This window comes from Euwallacea fornicatus, chromosome 6 (genome assembly GCF_040115645.1).
Source record: "Euwallacea fornicatus isolate EFF26 chromosome 6, ASM4011564v1, whole genome shotgun sequence".
Classification (NCBI taxonomy): Eukaryota; Metazoa; Arthropoda; class Insecta; order Coleoptera; family Curculionidae; genus Euwallacea; species Euwallacea fornicatus.
In genome coordinates, this window is record NC_089546.1 from 4,794,723 (window position 1) to 4,814,140 (window position 19,418).

At 33.4% G+C, this 19,418-nt stretch overlaps 2 protein-coding genes across 15 annotated transcripts in view; one reads left to right on the plus strand and one right to left on the minus strand.

Annotated features, from left to right (window-relative positions):
- The window catches only part of PIP5K59B (Phosphatidylinositol 4-phosphate 5-kinase 59B), a 48,876-nt gene extending 31,418 nt beyond the window's left edge, over positions 1 to 17,458 (plus strand). For 2 of the 14 annotated variants that reach the window (XM_066283337.1, XM_066283343.1), the window contains one exon: positions 3,663 to 4,942. In XM_066283337.1, the coding sequence (XP_066139434.1) occupies positions 3,663 to 3,716 (54 nt within the window). In that variant the 3' untranslated portion in view covers positions 3,717 to 4,942. The other 12 variants (XM_066283339.1, XM_066283344.1, XM_066283332.1 and 9 more) reach the window with 11 other exon arrangements.
- On the minus strand, positions 16,831 to 19,227 carry LOC136339822 (cyclin-dependent kinase 2-interacting protein). Its single transcript, XM_066283347.1, has 3 exons — positions 18,980 to 19,227; positions 17,601 to 17,989; positions 16,831 to 17,207 (listed from the first exon to the last, which is right to left on the minus strand). The coding sequence occupies exons 1-3, from the start codon at positions 19,041 to 19,043 to the stop codon at positions 17,049 to 17,051; spliced, it is 612 nt and encodes a 203-aa protein (XP_066139444.1). The 5' UTR covers positions 19,044 to 19,227; the 3' UTR covers positions 16,831 to 17,048.
- Positions 19,228 to 19,418: the final 191 nt, after the last annotated feature.

Below are 19,418 nucleotides of genomic sequence, written 5' to 3' on the forward strand. Positions count from 1 at the left end.
TTTAGACACACTTATTGCCACGACATCCAAATGTTGAGGGCAAGAATTAAACACTTTGTCCATCGACCCTTGTCCTTCAGCTTCGACCATCTTTTTTGCGATTTTCGTATGTTCCTTTTCCTAGCTTCTTTCCTCCAGGTTCAAGTCGATAGGGGGGAGCACTCGTCAGCGCTTGGAATGCCTGAGAGACACCGTGTGGTACGCGCATATGACTCGCAGCAATGCTTTTCTTTGTACGCTTAGAATCATATGCATGTACTTCTTCACCCCCTGTATTTCTCCCCAGATTGGTGCAGCACACAGGAGTCTGGACTAGATTACCTCGTAGAACAGTCGTCTCTTCTGCATGCTCGGTTCCTTGATGGTCCAGATCAATCTTTGTAGTTTTTCCATTTTATTCTGACATATGTCGATAACTTATTGCGAGAAGTACCTGTTTTCGCCGAACTGTATCACCACATACCTGTGGGGTTCCTTCGGGAAGAGCTTGAGGCTGCCTGCCCAAAACGAGACGTCTTTTTGTCTCATTTTCCGCAAAGTATGACGTCCTATGGAAGCCCCTTATTGGGGTCAATAAGTTGAAATATTTTCTAAAGTAAACTATAATTCAAAATTTTATAAGAATGAAGAAATCCAGATAAAGAAACAACTGCTTAGAATAACTAAACAAATATACCATTGACTTATGCAAAAAAATTGACGTAAAACGTATACATGGCTCTCCATTTTTCCCATTGTTTCTCCAATTTTTTTTACCCAAATCATGGTAAATGTGCGTTTAATCAAACTCAAACATCAATGCAAAATGTCATTACAATATGTTAAGAAACACTCAAGTTATTCACAAAAATAATTTTTTACTAACTTCAACACCCTGTGTAACGAGTATAAAGCGCTAAAGAAAAAAGTGCAATAAAAAAAATCTAATTATTTTCGTACAAGGAATTTCCGGTCAACGAATTGACCTACCATATTAAAACGAGACACCATGTATATATTATACAGGATGTCCCAAAAATAAATTCCATAATTTGAATCAATAGTAGAGCTTGTAAAAAGCAACATTTTTTGCGTAAGAGGTATAACTTTCCAGTTCAATTTATTAAAAAATTTATTACAATTCCATTAGCTGCCTATAACATCTAAAATTGTTTATCCTATTTCGGATCCTTCGCTTAGGTACCTACCAAATTTTTTGCCTGCTTTCTGAAGTTCATGTGTTACAACTTGAACGAAATAAAACGCCGAATCTGTACTTCACGTCTTTATTTTACTTCGGCTGCAAATAGAATAATTTGCCAAAAGTGCCAGATCGTAGGGATTACACGTCATCATCACAACTTGACTGAATCACCCAATGGATAATACGCGACAAATAAACAACCACCACCAATAATTAATTAGTAACACATGTCTTTTTTGCGAATAGTCAATAAACGTGTACAGCTAAGTAGTAGGAGTTATTGGGGTTTTGCATTATTTACTGTTAAAATAATTAAAATTTTTGACTTACCGACAAAAGAGACTACACTAAGTGTTTAGAATGTCTTCCATTGTTGGAAATTATGAGTATGTTTAGGGATATTGGGATTAACAAAACAAGAATGCACTAACCGACCGTCTTTACTTATAAACGGTAGAATCACTACTGCAGTACGAGCATCGTTAAAGATTACAAGAAATATTTCCCTTTTTATATACACCTGAATCAGCTTGGTGCGTACACAATATGAGTCAACCATGCCGAAATTATTATTGATCTATTACTATTTAGATTCTAATTTTGTTCATTGATTGGTAATTTAACAAATCCAACAATTATTCTCAAAGCATAATTACAGTCGGCGTTGAAGATTTTCTTCAACTCTCAGTAACGTTTTCCTATCATTTCAAATCGTTCTAGCGACATTTTCAACGCGTCCTCATAGTTCCTCAATTGTATCAACTGGGGTAAAATACACTCTCTGTTTCATATGGCCCCATAAATAAAAATCGCAAGGATATAAATCTTGGGATCGAGCGGACCACGCAACAGATCTATTTCGACCAATCCCCCTACTAGGAAAGTGCTCATTTAACCATTCTCGTACAATTCGGGCGTTACGTTTAAGAGCACCATCATGAAAATACCACATGTTTTCACGAATTTCCAGCGACACATCTTCTAATAAATGATGTAGCTCGTTATTTAAAAACTGTAAATAACTTCGACCATCTAATCGATCTGGTAAAAAATAAGGGCCGATGAGCCGACCGTTTACTATTCCAGCCCACACATTTATTGGAAATCTCTCTTGAAAATTGCGAGGCCTTATACCATAAGGATTTTCATCTGTACAAATGCGAGTGTCGAGCATATTAAATACTTTTTACCTGGTGAATCTCGCTTCCTCGGTGGCTAATACATAGCTAAGGAAGTTTGGAACCCGTCTTAGTTTTTTTGAAACCCAGTTGCAGAAACGCTGTCGATGATGATAATCCTGCCGTTGTAAACACTGAACTTTTTGACACATCACGAGTTCTACTCCCAGGATTATTTCCAACACTTTCCAAAACTTCATTTTCAACATTTGCAAAACGATTAAGGCCGTTGTCTGCGGCGATCTTGATATGCACCTGCACAAGTTCTACTATTTTGAAGTCCTCCAATAACACGAACGAACGTGCCCTTATGGGGTGTAGGACGATCCGGGAAACGGTGTGTATAAATCCTACGAGTCCGATTAGAATTTCCACGAGTTTCCCCATAAGCTAACACAATATCAGTGAATTCATTATTTGCAAAACGTGGCGTTTTACACGAAAATTTCTCATTACTATCAATCGTACACAATACAAGACTTGCGGTGCATCGACCTTGAATCCCGGTAAGCAAAAAAACTGCGATAAAAAAACATCAACAAAATATCCAGTGCGTATTTGGATTTTTTTTAAATCCATAAGCGGCGCCACAGAGTGGTTTTAATAGGTAAAAGTACCGGAAGTAAATGTGAATTAAAAAAAAAAAAACTTATTTGACAAAAATTGTTGCTATTGATGAGTTCTATTACTTGTTGAAATTATGGCGCCTATTTCTGGGACACCCTGTATTGTATAGGTATCTATTGGGCTCGCTTTCCACTATTATGTCTACATTTCGCTTCCCTGCTTTCAGGTAAGCCATACAATGGAACTTTTTCGAGCAATCCGCGTTGGTTGTATAAATGTATATTTCCTGTTTATTGACAGCAGGAATTAGCTATGAGCTATTCACAAATTATCTATAAATTGGTTCAGTCTCAGGCTTCTGGACAAATTCAGAGTTCCCCTTCGCTTCATTCGGTTTCTTCCAGTTTCACTTCGGAGGCCGGAGCAGTTAACTGACGACTGCCCCCCTGGCATTTATCAATCGCCTAATTGCCTTTTGTTTGCACTCACTGAAATTCAATATGCGTAGCAGCGAAAAAGGTACTATATACATATACAGTGTGACCCATTTGTTTTGGGGATAGTCTGTCAAAAGTTTATTAATTGTGCGATTTAGCCTGGATTTTTTTTTCATTGTAGAGCCTGGTAAACTACAAATATTCAGCAAAAATGGCCTGGTTGACATGAAATTCAAGGCCTACTATGATAGTTTCTAGGAGGAAAATTTTAATAAATCATATTAGGGACTTTTTCAGAAAAAATCTGTGCACGCCACTGGATTGACCACCTCTCAAAACGGGCCTGTATAAAATTTCATCGAGAAATTTTAAGTAATAACGATTTTGTAGAAGAATTAAAAATGAACACTCGGTATTTGTTTATTTTGAAAAATTCATAGTAGGCTATGGGAGACAAGTGAAGTGTTTAACTGTCAAACAAACGCAACAAGCGTCAACATCGATAGTGGAACTCATTTGTGCTTGATGCAAATTAAATTATTAATCGTGATAATTGTGGAAAATTCGAGTGTAAGAGGAAAAACAGAAATTGTTCGTGTTGTTGGCGACAACGTGCGCTCGGCAACAGAAGCTGCGGCAGAATGCAGAATTCAACATCAGACATCCAGATAGAGCAGTAAGTCGAAGTACTGTGCAACGCATAAATAATATTTTCGATGAAACTGGATCGATTTCCAAAAATTTGCTTAAAACGAGGCAAAATTGTGATGTAATTAATTTTTTTTGTTTTATTTGTTCTGTATAAGCCCAAGAACATAACTAAGTTGTTATAAACTATAAATTTTAGAAAATAAGTAAGTACCTAGTGTGCATTTTTAATTCTTCTACTTGAGGAAAGTTGCTTGTAATTTGTCAGTGAAATTTCTTTAGGTATTAACCCAATATCTCGACGCGACGGCTCAAAATCTAAAAAAAGTGTTTTTTTTTTACTGCACGTTGTGCTTTAGTGTTAAGTAATTATTTGAGATTTACTAATAAAAATACCACTTACTTAGCAGCTTGGCTTATCTTTCGTAATCAAATATTAGAAGCTTCATTAATAGTTCTTCATAACTAAAATAGAAACTTGTAATGTCTGCTGGTGCTAAAAAAAAATTAAACCTATTTTCCTTTTGCACGTATAATTTTAAAATAATAAATTTCTTCATGATTTATCTGTAGACTGTTGTACCGGCTACTTTCCCTTATTTTCTTAAGCCTCTGCTGTACAATAGTGCGATACCCTCAATCTAGGTAAGTTGTTACATTAAAAATATTCGTCGTCTTAATTATTCGCCTCCTACGTTGGGGCAAAAATGACCAAAATTATTTTGAAGTTCTGATTATAGAACTTACTGCAACAGGTATCCATTAATTATTGGTACAAGACGGTCCACGTAAGATGGCCCACTACCTTATCTAAAAAACTGCGAGGTTCAAAAAAAAGTTTAATATAAAAATTATTAAGTTTTTCATGAATTGTCATTTTTAAATATTTTAATAAGTTACAACTTTGTCCAAAAACTACACCTTTTAAAATAGAATATCCTATATTTTCTAACGGATATTAATTAACTTTGCTTGTAGCTATAAGTATTTTTTGTTACTACAAAATTTGATTTTTTTTAGCAGTTTTTAGTTATCAATTTAAAATAAAGGTCGAAGGAAAAATAAGCCTTTAAAAATTCTGAATAAAATCACATAGTATTAATTGAACCGTTTGAAAACTTGTCAATTTAGAAGCAAACGTTCGCATCCTACTAGAGTATATTTTAAAAAAATAATAGGTATCCTATTGAAAAAAATCGTATTTGAGACATTTGAAATGTGAAAATTTGGATTTTTTTTCACCTCCTGTAGCAAATTTCTTGAAAATGAAGATATATTCTAGTAGGACAGCCCTTTATTTTTAACTAGACAAGTTTTCAAACGATTCATTTAATATTACGAAAGTTTATTGATCATTTTAAAAAGCTCATTTTTCCTTCGATCTTTGAATCGAATTATCTCAAATATTGCAAAAAAATAATGTTTTCTAATAACAAAATATAGGGTGTTCCATTTAAAAAATTGTAGTTTTGTCGCCCCACGGTTCCCTGGACCCCCTGTAACTTCGAAAATTTTAGGAAATAAAAATTAATTGAAAAACTGAATAACTCCTATAGTAAATATTTTCCTAAACCTTACAGTTTTTATGTTAAGGTAGTAGACCACCTCACGTGGATCAGCCTGTACAGCTTATTACAACGGAGGCTTAGAATTATGCGCTTATTATTTGTATCCTTAGGCCGAGTTGTTTATTATTTATTATCAGCTTAAGCAAAATCATCGTTTAAACCCGGTTGGGCCAAACCCGACCCTTGTATACATCTTATAAATACACATAAGAAATTTATTTATGCCAGAGTGTTGGTATTGTAACAGCAATGCATGTTTTGTGGATGCGAAAATTTACGAGAGTCAGGTTTTGGACAGGTACATTGACACAGCCACTCAAGTGTCATGTAAACCTATTGAAATTTCTTTATTTGGATTCAATCAGGAACAGTTGAAGCAACGCGTTGACGTGGATTACGACTGACGATAACAGGATCGGTATAAATTCCGGAAATGTGGTGTAATAGCAAACTGATTGCTTATCGTACATCATCTGAGTGTTCATCATTTCATATTAGAATAAGAAAGAATGTTACGTTATTGTTATGGGTTGGTAATTAATACCATTTTTATGTAATTTCACGTTTGTTTATTGTGCATTTTAAAACCAATTACACTCCCAAACTATAAAATCGTAGATTTGACTTAAGTTTTTACAAACTATTTAATCTATCAATATTTTAGTGTTTGTTTAGAATGATATTTATACATACTTATTGCTTTAGTCAAGTACGTTTAAATATGAGAAAACGATCAAACAAAAACTAATTGTTGTATTTTTATGAGGTGTGCAGATTCGGTGCATACTACAAGAAATGATAGTTCGTCTTCCATCATTTGTACTCGTATTTAACTAACATGAACGTGCAGCTATCACCAGTTTAAGACTAAACCTAGGAATTATGCAAGTGCGAGACGAGCCACACGTGGCATAATATGCATCCGACAAAGACCAACTGTGAAGTGAGCGGAGTCAGTCCGACCGGTGCCTTCACTTCGATGTCCTGCCTTCACGGTGATCGAAATTTTTACAAATATTAGAGCAAATTCAGCAACGTAAATAAATGAAAAAAAAAATCGAAACCACAATAACTCTGCGCGTTCAAATCGAATTTCCTTACATGATTTACCTATACCAGTCAATTTATTTATTTCCGCTATCGTTTTAAACGATAAAGCAATTGTCCGGTTCCGTTCATCAATTGACCTAGAGTCTGCAGCTAGTGCTGCCAGCTCAGTCTTGGACCCGTCAAAAGATCATAAACAATAATCAGCACATTCACCAGATCATATTCATCAAGAAGGTACCTAATATGATATAATGAAGAGAAATTCAATAATTTATAAAGAACTAAAAATTCTAAAATGATTTAATATATCCCTTCAACTTATATCAGTATAAATTCTGACTAAAACCACATCTGGACTGACTCCGGTCACTTCGACATTGGTCTTTGCCGGAAACATATTGAATCTTATGCGACCCTTCTCTCTCTTGTACAATTTTTATGTTCGCGATGAACTGGTGATAGCTGTAGAACGTGAGAACCAAAAGTCCATCGCACCTTGGCTTCTTTTAACTTTTCACTCGTTGAATAAAAATTTGAACACATATAAGACTGCAGTTTCTTGTCTGTGAGATGTTAATGACAACTCTAACTGTGTAATTAACAGCTGCAACAGCTGTTAAGCTAACCTTTACTGTACGAGGATGTTGCAATCAATGCGAAAATGTGTAACTAAGCCGCGGGTGCGGACAGTAATTTAATCGCGAAAAGTAACATTCTTGGTTTCAGTATTTTTTCTATGGCTTGCCCAGTTCAGTAACAGCAACTCAATTACAATTGTCCGTGCTATTTGATCATAAACTTTTTGAAGACTTAATAATTACGCCAATTTAACTAGAGATGACATTTACTTTTGTGCAAATAACAAGATTTTTGGTGTTCACTGTATAGTTTTTTAACTTTTTGTGTGCTTGTTAAACCATTTAGTTAATTCCGAAGAAGTTATAATAAGTTTTTCCTGGTATAAAAAAAATTTGTTTTGGAAGTTATTCTCTAAAACAGTATTTGCCAGTCCAAAAGTAAATTAAAGTGAACATTAATAAAATAAAAACGAACGATTCTACAGTTCCCGACACTTTTGAAGATATCTGAGAATTACTCATTGCACAAATATGAAAATAAGATGTAATAAGGACATTCCATGAAAAATCAAAATATGTTGTTTATCTGGTTTAGTTTTGTTTGTTTAAAACGAAAAATTTCTAGATGCTTTGATATGAAGGCAATCTCAAATTAAAAAACGTTAAAATTTATATGTATATGGATTGACTTGAAAATCCTTAATTTGGACACATTGTATATGCGTAGGGTCACAAACACGTAATTTTCTGCTTGGTTTAATCCTCAAGTGCCAACACAGTGAATCACTCGCAGCCACACTAACACGCCATCTGAGAGACGAAGCGAGAAGAAAAACTTTATTTTGTTGCTAAGATATGTTTTTCTCACGTGAAACAATTTATTCACATTATAACGATAAGAAAAAGCCTTTCCAACGGTTACTTATACGCCAATATTTTGACAGTGTTAAATGAAATCTATTTCTCGTTTTTTGACATATCTGTCGTAGTTCCTAATATATAGAGGAAAAAATAAGAGGACCAAAGAAAATATTTATTTTCAAGTAAACGATACAATAAAATATGTAGCATCAAACACTGTAAAATTTCATTTTTCAAAAATTATGCTCTATGTCGCTTGTTAATATGTGTCATGCCTAAAAAAATTATAAAGGTTTATGAAGCAAATTGTGTAATACCCTTATAAATAATATTAATGCAAATTATATCGTCTTTAGCGTATTAAATATTTATTCCTAAAATACTTCTTTCCATTCGGGAAGCAATGTATAGTTTGAAAGATACCGTTCGATTTCGAGTCCTTTCAATTATTTTGTTTTAAATATTGTCGGCTAATTTCTCAATAAACGCACCTATACAGGGTGTAACATAAGTAGGGGTTTTCCTTTTGACACGACATAGACCTCAAAAAACTAAGCAATAGTTTTATGTATCATTTTTTCGAAATCTCAAAAAAAAAGAAATATGCGCAGATGAAATTTAATACATTTTTCTATAAAATCTAAATCCATTCCTGCATAAAAGAGTCATTCAATGTAAAGGAAATAGAATGTCCCACAAAAAATTATCAGCAATTGCAGAAACGCAAAAAACATTTCATGTTTACTGTTTTTATGCAATTTACCCACGCCGGTTAAAAATCAATCGTGAAGTTTAGCTCCAGGTGTTATTTTGATAAACAATCACTATTGATGCTATTAAATTAACAAAGGCCCATAATTACTCGAATCACGAAATGGGGGACATGTTGTTGATATACGTGGAGTGTGACCAGAATTACCTCGCAGCTTCGCTGTTGTATGCCGAGTGCTTTCCGAAAATGCATTATCCTGCAGCCCGTAAATTTGTTTATCTTATTGGAAGAGCTTGTGAAATCGGAAACCTAACATCAATGCGTGGTGGACATGCTGGAAGACCTAGGCCACCTAGAACGGCACCCATTGAGGAGCATGTTTCAGATATCAGAACTACCTGTAGTAGAAGTATCGCAGAGCAAGATCCTGCATATCACATGGCAGTGTGGAGATTTTTAAATGAAAACCAACTTTATCTTTATCACGTGCAACGAGTTCAAGCGCTAATGCCACAAGACTATCTCCCGAGAGTGTACTTTTGTGAGTGACTTACAGGAAACCGTTCATAATGAAAATTTCCTTAAATTTATTCTTGTAGCGGAATAAAATAATTTTCGAAATATGCACGATGGGCAATGGAAAGTCCTCACGCTATTCGCCGAACTAATTTTCAGCAGAGATTTTCTTTACATGTTTGGGCCAGTATGGTTAACAGCATGTTTATCGGACCTCTTTGTCTTCCAGATAGAATGACGGACTTAGATCTCCATTTTCCGGAACATAATTTGCCTGAACTTCTTGAAAAGGTGCCTTTAAATGTTAGACCTCATTTTCGGCGCGAAGTACGGGACTTTTTAAACGATCAATTTCCTAACAGGTGAACAGGTCGCAACGGACCAATAAGACGGCCCGCAAGATCACCAGACCTTAATCCGTGTAATTTTATTTGAGGGGTTACATAAAAAGCTTAGTGTTTACGAGTGAAATTAACACAGTGGAAGAATTGCGTGAACGGATAGAAAACGGCGCAAAAATAATTAGAGGAAAAGCATCTCTCCTAACAGCAGTTTGTGCAAATAAAACCAATGGAGAAAATTTCGAACACCCTTTGTAGCCAGTCCCGGCGTGAGTAGTAGTAGCTAAAGATGTAGTACTTATTAAAACTTTCATAGGCGCATATTTCGGTCGTTTTTGAGATTTCGAAAAAACGTTATATAAAAATTGCTTAGTTCTTTGAGGTCTATGTCGTATTAAAGGGAAAACCCCTACTTATGTTACACCCTGTATTTTTAGAATTGATATGGACATTACATTTTTTTTCATATGGAGCGATTTTTATTCGTTTTAGGCATTATGAAATATTTATTTAAGAATTCACTAATTTTTTACATAAACAAAGCGAATTTGCAGAACAAAGCCTGTTTTAACACCTTAACAAGCTTTAGATACCAACAAGACCGTCGCCACGAATAGTCTCATTTTATTACACCTTTGTCGGTCTCGTCGAGATCGTCTCGTTGCCTCTTCGGAAAATTCAAATTCGGTTTCGTTTCGATTTGTTGCGTTGGATGAGTCACTCACGAACAACTGATGAGTGACTCTTGATCGAGTGAGGGCTACATTTTAAATTGTTTAAGAAACTCACCCACGACTGAGAAATGGAAATTTTGTGAATCACTTACAATTACAAAAGTGATTTCTGAGCCGTAATTTACGACTCAGGGGTGAGTTTTCCCGAACCTTGACTGAAATTGCATAAAACTTGCGGACGTGCGCGTGCGTGGAGACACCACCCATTTCACCTTTTCGTTCCTTCTGCGAGATGATGTGTGTTTGTACTTAAGGGCTAAGCAAGTTTTGACGAGAACAAAACCAGCAATAAACAATTTTCTGCAAATTATGAGATTAAGCCACGAAGATTATCGTTAAAAAACGTTTAAAAGATGTTTCAAAAATTTCGCGTAATGCTATTTTTATTATAGAACGAAAGCATGAAGGAACCCGTACAAATTCCATTTAACATTTAACGTAATTGCCACGTATAAACTATATGAAGGTTAAAGGAAATGGTCATTTCATTCTCATTCAATTTTACGTAATTATAAAACGACATGGTCCGCAAGGTCCCTAGTGAGGTTGCATCTGCGTGACTCAAAGGGAAATTAATACTTTCATTGCATTAAAATGTTTTCCACCAGCATTTTCTCGCTCACATTAATTTTTCATTACATATTTTGTTTCTGTTATAGTTATTGATTATATTGTGTTTTATTATTGTTTTAGTATGAGAGCCGTACAATTCTCATTCTAAGAAGACATTAAAATCCAGTTTCCCTAATGTCCATCTTTCAGGTCGAGGAGCTTTCTATTTTTGTTTTATTCCCATATAATCGCGTAAAAGCTTGAATAAAATGGAATAGCAGCTTCAAAAATAAATATTGTATTCAACAAGCACCCTAAGTTCTTAACAGATTCATCGAAAAACATAAGATAGTATTTAGCAGATTTTTAGGAAAATGTAGTTCATTCCATTGTAATTATCAATTTTGTTAGGAACTGCGTCTTCTCAAGAAGTGTGAACATTCCATATCATAGCAACATGAGTTGCTGTAAAGCCTAAATAAATGTATAATACGTGTATATCCTGTTATTATGCCACTTGGACATGTTTAGGAAGCTATTCGTCACTGTAAACTACGTACAATTGCAAACCTTTTTTTGTACATAAATAAGCTTTTGAACAGTCGCATCCCTAACAGTTTCGAGTGGTGTACTGTTGATGTTATGTAATAAGATGTAATCTCGTATTCCAATATACTAGTGTGATTCCTTTGAATAAATTAGTTGTAGATCGTATATCAAATATCTGTTGTGAGAAATTAATTTATTGTTGTTAAAAACAGACCCTCGAAATTTGGCATTTTTAAAGACATTTGATATCCGTTATTTTAGTAGTGTAATAGATTGTCTACGCTCTTGATGTAAATGTGGCAATAATTCGATAGACTTAATTCTTGTTCGTGAGATTTTAATTTAAATTTATTTTTATATATTTACTTGGTGTTAACGGAGTTTTCTTCGAAACACTACGAAATATTAATAATACTTCAATGACATTATTTTATTTATAAGTCGCAAAACTATTTTTATTATTAAATTGTATACGTTTTAACCCAGTTAAAATGACTGAAGTTATTTCTTTAACGTACTATTTTAATCTTAGATTTCTAAACTTAAAATAGCACCCGAAGTACTAACAAAAAAACCTTTATTTAAATAATAACTGCTCTATGCATATGTGAATTTATCACAATAATGGATTTTTATTTTAAAACCTTATGTGACTAAATTGGGAGAATGTGATAAACGAGAAAATTGTTTGTTTGTTGTATTACCATGAGATAAAAGTTTACTTGTAAGTACGTAATACAGACTTTACTGTTAAATATAACACTGTGAATATGCTTAATTTCTGTAGTGTTACGATTGACAGAAAAAATTTGAGATTTTGATAACAAATATTGACATTTAACTGACACAGCAAACGACCATATACATCAAACGCCGGCAGTGCATTCCACAAACTATCAATATTTGTCAATTGACGTGAGACATCCAACAAAGTTCTATGGTTATGAAACTGGGAAAAAATTCTAAAAGACGTTATAAATACCAATGTTCGATGTACGAGCACTGAAAAAGTAAATTATTTGGTTTTGAATGGTAGGAGCAAATGATACATACGAGAGATTTTTTTGTCAAAGACGTTTTCGATAAATTAATTGTTATGTACATATATAATGGAGAAATATTACAAATTTTTAAGTCATTATTGTGCTTAATCGGCTTTCGAAATATAAATATTGCAGCGCAAACGATTTTTTAATTTTCCTCCCCCGATAAATTAAATATTTTTTGTCCCGCGGAAAGCTTCATTCAAGTTTAAAAACGTTTTCCATGCGACTGTAAATTTGCCGTGCTGATACCTAAATTATCAAATCGTTCTTAATAACTTTTCGTTAAAGTTTGATGTTGTACTTGCGTCGACATTTGCCCGCTTATTTTTACTGCAACAAGTACCCAACGTTACATGTCAGCGCAGGTTAAAATTAATAAATACAAAGACGACAAAAAAGCATGCCTAAGGACAATTTGAATGTTTTTATAAATAACTCTTCCAGCTACTAACCAATAAAATATTCTAGACCCGTCTCTGAATATTATGCACCCGTAACATACTGCTGGAAGCAAACTACGAGTGATTCGTATCAGTGAATCAGGGCTATCGAAGTGACGTGCCAGGGAATCATTACCGTTCAATCCATGTTACCTAGTCCAAAGAAAATAATTATATACCTACTTCTAGAAAACAAGCGATATGCAGTGCATATTTTAACGTAGGTAGTAGCACAATAAAATAGTTAAATTTCTTAAATTTCAAAGGAACCTGAGAATTTAAAAACTTGGCACCTTGCAACACCAAATTCCCCCAGAGATTTAGAAGGGTTTATGAAATTGTGCAACAAATATGGGGAAAAGACACCGCATTTGCATTTTCCAAAAAAATTATTTATTATTAGTATATTATACACCAAAGGTGAAGTACATCATTGTAACTCAAATGTTACATTTAAGTCACCGGGCGCATGGCGCCCAGAGATTTAAGCCGTGAGGGTCAAACATTTATTACCGTGGTATATACTCGATTTTTCCCATTACTAGGTGTGATTTTTCGTTTAAAAATTATATAAATTCTAATAAATTAAGTGCGTAACACAAGAAATCGGCACGTCTTGAATCTTAACATCAACGATGACGTTTTATTCGAAATTGATTTCGGTAACAATTTTTATTAGGTCGCTAGGTATATAACGAGCGATGTGAGTCTCATTATTAACCTGTTCTGGAAACAAAAGCGGGAAAACGCGGTAATCCAACATATCCAACAATGATATTTTTAAACGCTAGTAGCGGGAAAAATCATACTATTTTAATTATTGCAAAGTTCGTACTATTGTTAGTTAAGTAGGTGATCTTCATTCTATTATTGATGTTCTATTGTCCAATGCAGTTTAAGTTATAGTTCGATATAAATTATTGCCAAAATGCGCACTGGAAAATTGTACCTTTTCATTATATCTTAAAGATATACTTGAAAATAGGTGCATTTTTACTGTTAAAAGTAAGGAACATACTTATTAATTAATTAATAAATATTTGTTCGATATAGAAAATATGACTTTTGGAGGAAATTGAGAAATAGTAATCGTCACAGGTCACTCTAACCAAGTGCCGAGGCGATAATACGAGTCCTAACAATTATATGTTGGAACAATCAGTTATTCTTCGGGAAAAATTTTTTTGGTGGAAACTAAACATATTTATTGTGTTACGTGGACTCAAACAGGTAGCAACCCACTCAAACTAACAATTGTGAATGATTTTTATTTAAAAATGATAACTATTTTGATCGATATGTGTAATCATATCGCTCTTTGTCGGAAAACGCTGACAACTAAATATTGGAACAACTGGAAATTTAAGCACAAATATAAATATTAATACTGTGTGACACCTCCTTTTGCCCGAATACCTTCCTGAGTTCTATCTGGCATTGAGTCAATAAGTCTCTTGCATAACTCAGACTCTACCACTACTTCAAACTATCCCATATTTTTTGCAATTTTGAACGCAATTGAGTTGTTGTTCACTTTATGCCAAAGAATTTCAATTCGGTTGAGATCCGGGCTGTTGGAAGGACGTGATAATACATTCACATTATCTTCGCCAAACCATTTTTTGTTGCCTTTGCGGTGCGACAGGAGGCACCGTTTTGCTGAAAAATGAAGTCTCCGGTCCGGCACAATTTTGCTGCGCTTGGTTGCAGGACACTTCCAAGAATATTTTGGTACTTGATTGCGTTTGCTGTGCCCTCAATAAGGCACTCCTTTGGCGGACATACAACCCCACCCCATGGTGCCTTGCGGAAATTTTACAGTTCTTTTAATACAGTGCTTATCAAAAACCTCAGTTTTATATCGAACGATACGCTTTTGGTAATCTCTTACAGAAACGTCAAGTTTGCTTTCGTCGCTTTATATTACTTTGCTCTAATCGTTGTTTGTCCATAACAGTTTTGATTTCGCCCAAGTGAAACGGTTTTTAATTTGAGCCGCCGTCAATAACGATTTTTCTTTGGCTTTTAAATAAATGTGTTCAAAATAGTTGCGAAAGTTGTTGTAAAATTTACCTTGCAAAAACTTAAAACACCTTTTTGGATATACAGTCGTGGAAAAAGGTATTCATACATCATAAAAAATTAGTTTATAATGCGATTTATGCAAAAACCTCTTAAATATATGTATTTCTATTAATTTATGTCTGTACATGGTCTAATCTTTTTAATACTAACTTAACAGGTATTTATGGTATCACTTTACGAAAGAAACATTGCACATTTCGAAAAATGTGTCGAAAAAAACCATATCAATACTTTTTTCCCTATTTTAATTGAATATTTTTCGAAATATGAGATGTTTCTTTTATTAAGTGACGACATAAATTAATAGAAATGCATGTATTTAAGAGGTTTTTGTATAAACTGTATTATAAAGTAATTTCCTATAATGTATGAACACTTTTTTCCGAGACTGTATACGTTTGTTCCAATATTTAGTTCTCAGAGTTCTATGACAAGTGAGTGTTTAAAACAATATTAAATATATAATAATATAATAAAATATTTATAATTTCGAAGTTAAAATAATCTAATCAACTGATGAAGCGTACCTACTTACTCGAATCCATTTTGATAAAATGAAATTATTAAACATTTAGAAAAGAGGAATTTTCTTTGACGAGCTACTGCATGTTCCAACGTGTGGTTATTAGGTCTCGTATTAGTTTGGTCACAGCTTTGATAAAGCAAAACTTCTGGTGATAGTAGTTCAATTCAGCTTTAAATAAACTCGGAAAACAAAGTTTATAGATTTAAGTTGATACAAAATCCAATATTAAGTTGCAACTCACCCAAAAAGTGCACATAATAAATTTTTCAAGGCGAATTTTCAAAGTTTTAACATTATTCGTGAAGGTTACTGTGCAACTTTCGCTTAAATTGAGCCATAGCAAGTGGTTGGCTTCTTGAACTTAACTTTTACTACTTAATTGAAACATAATATTGGATGCAATTTATTATTATTATTTTTTTAAGATCTAACATGAGAAGAGATTATTTTATACTGTAATATTACTGATTATTAAAGTTAATTGAAGTAAAAATTAAATGTAATTTTTTGGTCTTTATTTAAATATAGATATTTTTATTTATTTGGCCTTTTGTTTGTTACTTATTTCGATGTAGACTATCTATAATTTCCTGGTTACACGCAGATTACAGGAAAGGATGCAAAGGTGACTTTATATTGATTGTTAGCCCTTGGGTAAATAAGTGTCAATTACGTTAATTTGTTGCTTTTGTTTGCATTTCTACAATACACTAAAACCCGTTTGAGACATCCCACTCTTGATCGATTCTTTAAATACGGAAATTTTTCAGTACTGCCTTGGAAATTAACGTGACAACATATGTATGTATAATCAGTCACAGAAGTCTACGAACACCTAACAAACTCGTATTATTTCATAGTTAGAATGACGATCCAAAAAATATTTTTAATTATATTGAAACCCTCTCATCAATGATCATTATTGGTAACTAATAAATTGGAATTTCAATTAATAGGTTAGAAGAAAAAAAATTATATAAAAATTTCCTTTTACCATGATGAAGTACCTATAGATGGAGCAACTTCATTTAGGAATGCTTTGAAAGTTGTACAAAATATATCAATGTAACCAGAATCACAACCTTTGCATAGAATTGGACGACTCATCAAATATTTTTTTAGGGAATTAGTACGGAAATCCTCGAGATATTAATCAACGAAGTTTAAATGATATAAAAAAGCAGGTACTACTTATCTTAGTATTTGTCAAAGTTGACAACTGCCACTATCTTATTTTTACAGGAAGAAAAACGTCTACATTCTATGCCAAGCCGAGATTTTTATTAAGCAGAAATACGGAATTAATTGTTATAAAACTGAACAAAACAGTCTTTAAAATTTTCTTATCTTCAAGCTTGTTTACTTATTGCTGATGGAAACTTCGTTGGAATAAACACGCAAATCACAGATATCCAACATAGGTAGGTGCGCCACTTGAAATGCAATCAACTTAAGACAGACATCTTTATTCGAAAACCTATTTAATTGGTCGATGATTGGACTCCACTAATAAAGATTCTAATTTGAATGTTACATTATCACTAATATTCAATTGGTGAGTCCAGTAGGCAGCAAGAAACATGGCTTCACTTTTACTCGTTGAATGGGCAATATTTTCGAGAACACATTGTTTGACCTGCAATATCATTCATAGGAAGTTGTAAAATGCCATCATTAAAAAAACCTTGCAGTGAGTAGTGAATCAGACATATAGGGTGATGACTTAGTATTTACTATTTACCACAAAATGTTGACAACACATAACATATGAATTTATTAATGAGTTGCTTCTACTATTTCAACACCGCTTTCAGGTTGTTTTATTGATTACTTTTTGTTATCATTGTATTGAACGAATTAGATAAATAAATATAGATTTAAAGATAACATTTTTCGTAAATCTATTTTAGCCAATTTGTGGGGGATTTCTTTAGTTTATTGATTTAAAATCTTCGTCTCGGAAGGTGTAAACAGTATATACAGATGTTTTTGTAATTTTGTCATTCTTGTTCGTAAATTATGAACTTACCTTAAATTCCTTTTCATAAGCTTCACAAATAAACTGGAATAACTCAAGGATTTTAGCAGATTTTAGTGAGAAAAATACAGGTTCTGATACATTTGGCAATTTTGAGAAAGCTTCTACTTGGCTGTTTAGAAGTTGGAATGCTATGTAATTCTTTTTCAAACCAGAAACCACAATATCTAATTGGTTAGTGTATTCCTCTAATTCTGATGTATAAAGCCTTGGTTCATTGGCCTTTAATGATGAAATTTGTTTGAGTATTGAACATCCTTTTATATGAAGTGAGTTCCAGCTTTGTATATTATTATAAATATCGGCAATGATATCCCGGCATACTCTTGGCGGTCCAGTTAGGTTTCTTTGAGGTGATTCAGCAGCAGGGCTCTTATGCACTAAACCATTAGAATTTTTTTTACTAGGTGCATATACAGTACTTTCATTTCAGAAGTAGCCACCTCCATTATTTGTTATAATAATGAAAATTAGGTTACAACAACAAATAGATTAATAGAAACTCTTAAGGTTGGTGTGAAGTGGATTGAAACCTTCAGCTAACTAATTTTAAAATATTTCGTGATATACCCCAGTCTTAGTTTCTTATAAATCAATTTAATGGCCCTAACAATAATGATTATGTATAAGATGGGACTTATGTTAGAAGATCCATCAACTTTTGCAACTACATCTAATTGCAATTGAGTTATGTTAGTGTCTCACTCATATACTTGGTGACCTTAAAAAATATACTCCATATCACCTACACCTTAGAATTCTAAAGTGAAGAAATGTAGTTTTTCTTGAGACAAATCATGTTTCGTAAGATTGAATGCCTGTAGTGCAATGAAATTAAACATCTTACATTAGAGCCAGCAATAGCCACATTTAGAAGAACTATTGAAATACTATAATTGGTGCAGAAGCCAGACATTGTGAGTGTGAGTTATGGTGTACTCGGCATGTATTTGGGAGTTATTATAAATATTATTTTATTAAATATATTAGAATAGTGTGGTTAAATAGTGAATGACACATACTATTCTTTCTCATTGTAAGCAACATACAGACAAAATATTCTAATTGTAAAGAATCATGTAGTAACTTTTGCAGCTGAAGGTACTGCATATCTTTTCGAAAAATGGTCAAAGTTTCAACTTTATACTCTTTCTCGTTTGAAGGCTCTCCTATCAGAAACACTCCAAAACAAAATGGACAAGAGTGATGTCTTTGTTAAGTACCGTTTGGTCCGTTCAGCATCTCTTTTCAATCTATCTTTTACTGACTGAAATTACATGGTCCTAGTTCCAGTAATGGTACAGCGAAATAATACAGGTGACATCTCTTGAAATTACAACGTTAAATTGGATATTTAAGACAGTACTCACAGATTATCGGGGACAAGCTACAGTTAGCTTTTAAAGGTGTGTTTGAAGGAGTTTTCTTACTCATGTTTAAAAATAACGCTTAACTTAAAAAAAAAAACATTTAACATAACCTCAACCTAGCGACAGTAATGATATGACAATGCGCTAATTCTGATTTCGTTAAGGAGAATAGTAAAAGACTTTTTCAATTTAATTTACTCTGTAAGTTTGAACATTGAATTCGTTAAGAATTAAATTGTTCCTAGAACCGCATGTTGTTTTAGTACCGCTTGGCCAAATCTGAATACCCATCCAAAATATAATTATAGCAGTTCAAATATATTCATCAGGTCAGATGAAGATTCTTCTAGGTCACAAGTTTAAAAGTAAACCAATGACTTAGATGAAGCGGCCGTAGCAAGATTTGATATCAACCTTCTAAAATGTGTTTTTAATTGTT

What these genes read in the sequence shown, in the direction of transcription:
- LOC136339822 (XM_066283347.1), bottom strand. Translation starts at nt 19,043, where the DNA reads ATGAGTAAGAAAACTCCTTCAAACACACCTTTAAAAGCTAACTGTAGC. An exon ending in TAGCTTGTCCCCGATAATCT is followed by an intron (nt 17,990 to 18,979) that starts GTGAGTACTGTC and finishes CTAATGGTTTAG; the next exon opens with TGCATAAGAGCCCTGCTGCT. An exon ending in CTTATGAAAAGGAATTTAAG is followed by an intron (nt 17,208 to 17,600) that starts GTAAGTTCATAA and finishes ATGATATTGCAG; the next exon opens with GTCAAACAATGTGTTCTCGA.